The sequence below is a fragment of the Rosa rugosa genome, chromosome 1 (genome assembly GCF_958449725.1).
Source record: "Rosa rugosa chromosome 1, drRosRugo1.1, whole genome shotgun sequence".
NCBI lineage: Eukaryota > Viridiplantae > Streptophyta > Magnoliopsida > Rosales > Rosaceae > Rosa > Rosa rugosa.
The window spans coordinates 31598160-31601982 of NC_084820.1; the positions used below are offsets into that span (position 1 = coordinate 31598160).

Consider the following 3823-nt stretch of genomic DNA (forward strand, 5'->3'; position numbering starts at 1 on the left):
GGAAAACGACGAACCAAGCAGGGACGGAGCCACTTGAAGGGCTGTCTGGGTTGTAGCCCAAGGGAAAAATTGGGCAAAAAACTACCAAGTATGGGTATAGCCCAAATAAAAAATATATATATATATATACTAATGCTTTGCAATTGGGTTGCTGCTGTCGGTCCCGACTCCATACTCAGTAACTCAGAATCTCAGATACTCTCACTCTCTCCCCAAGTTCAGAACTTCAGATCGATTTTGATTCTACCTTCCACTCTTCCAGGCTCCAGCCACCGAGCCACCTCTATGGCTCTATATTCAGAGTTTCAGTCCGCCTGAGCTACCTCCTCTAGTCCTCCGCCACCGTCCACCGAGCCACCTCCACGGCTCCACTGCGGTCTGCATCTTTGGATTCTCTGCGACTCCTGCTCCTTGAACTCTTGAAGGCTTCAAATCTTTAATCTTCAATCCCTGAATCTCAGATAGTCAGATTCTCAGGTAAACACCGTATACCCAATACCCATGTTGAAGTGTTGTGTTGCTGATGATGTTTGATTGTTTGAATCTTCAATTCGTGATGTTTGGTGTTTAGGGTGAGGACCGTGAGGTCGTAATTCAGTAATTGGGAATTGGGAATGGCCGAATGGGTTGATGAATGATGACTGGATGTTGATAATTGGGAATGGGTGATGGGTTGATGTCGATAATTGGGAATGGGTTGATGTCGATAATTGGGAATGGGTTGATGTTGAATACTTGAATTGTTGATAATTGGGAATGTGTTGAATCGGTTGATGAATGGTGATGTGGTGTTTGATGTTTGGTGTCCAGATTCCACATAATTGGGATTTTAGTGATGTTTTTTTTTAGATAAATGATAATTGTTTATCTAAGCTTAGGCCATTTAATTTTGCATAATTGCATATTTACCTTACTGATTTCCATCTTGCTTGTTAATTGTTAATTGTTATATTGAAATATATGTATATATATCATAGGTATTGAATAAAATGACGGATCGCCGAAAACCCAAGCGGTATAAAAATATTCTTTCATGGTTTACAAGTGATATTCCATCAAGTGGTAGTGGGAATGAAATCGGGAGTGGGAGTGGGAGTGGGAGTAGAAATGTGACTGAGAATTCTGTGAATGATGTTCCTATAAATGATTCTCCACCTATTCCACTAGAAGAGTGTCGTGATGAAAGAATTGAGATAGAAGAAAATTTTGATGCTACTTCTCTTGAGCGTGATCCTGGAATACAACTTCCAATATGTAAGTATCATTTGAATGAGCGTGACAATATTCGAAGAGCTTATGTGGTCTTAGGACCGTATCAACCTCAGTTAAGCAAGTATCCATCTTCTTTTGATGGAGGTCAAGGTCGAAAATTTAATGCCAAATGGTTCAAAGATTGGCCTTGGCTTGAGTATTCCGAAGAGTTAGACAAAGCATATTGCTTCCCGTGTTTCCTCTTTGATAGTTATCCATCCCACCATCCAGCATTCACTGAGTATGGGTTTCAAGGTTGGAAGAATGTTATGTCCAAACAGTCTGGTATTCTTGCTCACATGGGAGGCATAAATTCCCCACATAGTGCTGCCATGCTCAAGTGGGAGACACTAAGAAACCCATCTAAACATATTGAGAGAGTGATTAGCACACAATCATCACAAGAAGCAGCAAATAACCGATTCCGGCTTATTACTACTATAGAGAGTGTAAGGTTGTTAGCCCACCAAGGATGTGCTTTTAGAGGGCGTGATGAATCCATTGATTCATCCAATGGTGGAAATTTCAATGCAGTTGTGAATTCTTTTGGAAGAATGAATATAGAAGTTCAAAAAGTCTTAGAAAATTCTCCTGGAAATGCCAAGTATACTTCTCCAGAAATTCAAAAACAAATTGCCAATATTCTTGCCAACAAAGTTAGAACCAAGATTCGTGAGGAAGTGGGAGATGCCAAGTTTTGTATCCTAGTTGATGAAGCAGTTGATGCATCTAATAGGGAGCAAATGGCTATCATTCTTCGATTTGTTGATTGTTATGGGTTTATTAGAGAACGGTTTTTCAAAGTTATTAGTGTTGCAGACACTTGTTCTCAAACTTTGAAAATTGAGATATCCAAAGTTCTTGCTCAATATGACCTTCAGGTAGAAAACATGCGTGGCCAAGGATATGATGGTGCTAGCAACATGCGGGGTGAATTTAATGGTTTACAAGCTTTGTTTCATGAAGAGTGTCCATCTGCATATTATGTGCATTGCTTTGCTCATCGCTTACAATTGACTTTAAATGCTGCAGTTAAAGGGGTGCATGATATTTGGGAATTTTTCTCTACTCTGAACTTTATTGTAAATTTTGTTGATTCTTCTGCAAAACGGCATTCAGCGTTAAAAGTTATTAGAGAAGAAGAAATTGCAGAATTAGTGGCTGCTGTTACACTTGGTACGGGTAGAGGGGCTAATCAGGCTTGCACTTTGCAACAAGCAGGGGCTACTCGTTGGGGTTCACATCTTCGATCTATATCAAGTTTGATTAAATTATTTGGAGCCACCTGTTTGGCTCCAATTTTGTTGCAGCTGGTCAACAGTCTCTTTTCTGCGCGGGCTTGCCAGCACCGTTCGGGTGCGGTCGTCGGGGGTGTCCCTTGACCTGACTTCTATCAAGCGATTGTAGACGAGGAGAGCACCAACCTCGTCGCGGGATTCTTTGTGCCTCGTGGCGAGGACTTTTGCTGAGCTTCTTGAAAATCACAATCGATACTCGATGTTGTAGATCGAGCAGAGCGAGAACCACTGGGAAGTGAGGAGAACTTGCTAAAGCGTGACTTTAGCTTGGCTGGGTTGCTAGGGCGTTACCCTTGCTTGGCTGGTTCTGTAACCGTTGTGGTCGCGGCACTACCGTCGGCTCCCGAGGAGACTAGGACCGAAGTACGTTGACAGAGGGTTTGGTGGCACTGAAAGTCGGCTTCTGAGAAGACTAGGACTAGGAGTGTGATCGCCGCTAAGAGAAAGAGAAGGAGAGGAGTTGCTCTTAGAGACGTTTGCTCTAGAGAGAACTTAGATCATCTTAGAGATGTTGTTGTTGTATGTGAATGGGTGTATTAGAATGAGAGGAGAAGGTGTTTATATAGGGAAGAAAAAGAAGAGTGAAATGATGAGTGGAAGAAAAATAATGAAAGTAGATCTAAGTTCACTTGTAAAATATGGAAAAGATAGAGAAAAGATGAAATGAAAGCAAAGCATGAAGGTGCAGCAACATAGAAGTGGTGATGATCTATTAAAGAGATTGTAGAAGAAAAATATATCCAAGGAAAAAGAGAAAAGCATCTAGCTTTCTTCATGTGGGTAGGAAACATGAACATGTGAATATTGAGCTGGTTTTAGATCAGTTTCTGCCCCTTTATTCCTTCTATTATTTCTCCAACAAGCCTTCAGAATGAGCTTTCGACTTCTTCATAAAAAATGTTCAACTATGAGTGTAGATCATTCTGACAAATTTTCAGAGCTTTATTCCATGCGGTTGGGCTGGAAATGCTGCTGGACCTCTTACAGGTCCAGTTTTCCAGTTTTGCTTCTGTAGAAAATTGGACTGATTGTTTGAAGGCCTTCCACTCAAAAAAATCTCTGGCACTCTTCATAAGAAATTATCCTTGGGCTTTCTAGAATGGATCTGCAGAGTTTCAGCTCATTTCAAGTTCATTTGGTCAGTCTGCCGCCCCTCCTTCCTTGTTTAGCTCGGTTTCTCCTAGCCGAAGTAGGAAAATATGCTAAAGTTGACTTGTCATACTTCCATAGTAGGCTTTATTTAGCCTCTAAATATATATTTCGAACTTGTCGAC

The 3823-nt window shown here is 41.1% G+C and overlaps 1 protein-coding gene across 1 annotated transcript; it reads left to right on the forward strand.

Moving 5' to 3' along the window:
• Positions 1–989: 989 nt before the first annotated feature.
• LOC133726157 (uncharacterized) lies at positions 990–2325 on the forward strand. The gene is made up of 2 exons (XM_062153646.1): positions 990–2132; positions 2284–2325. Exons 1-2 carry the CDS (start codon positions 990–992, stop codon positions 2323–2325), a joined length of 1185 nt encoding a protein of 394 aa, XP_062009630.1.
• Positions 2326–3823: the final 1498 nt, after the last annotated feature.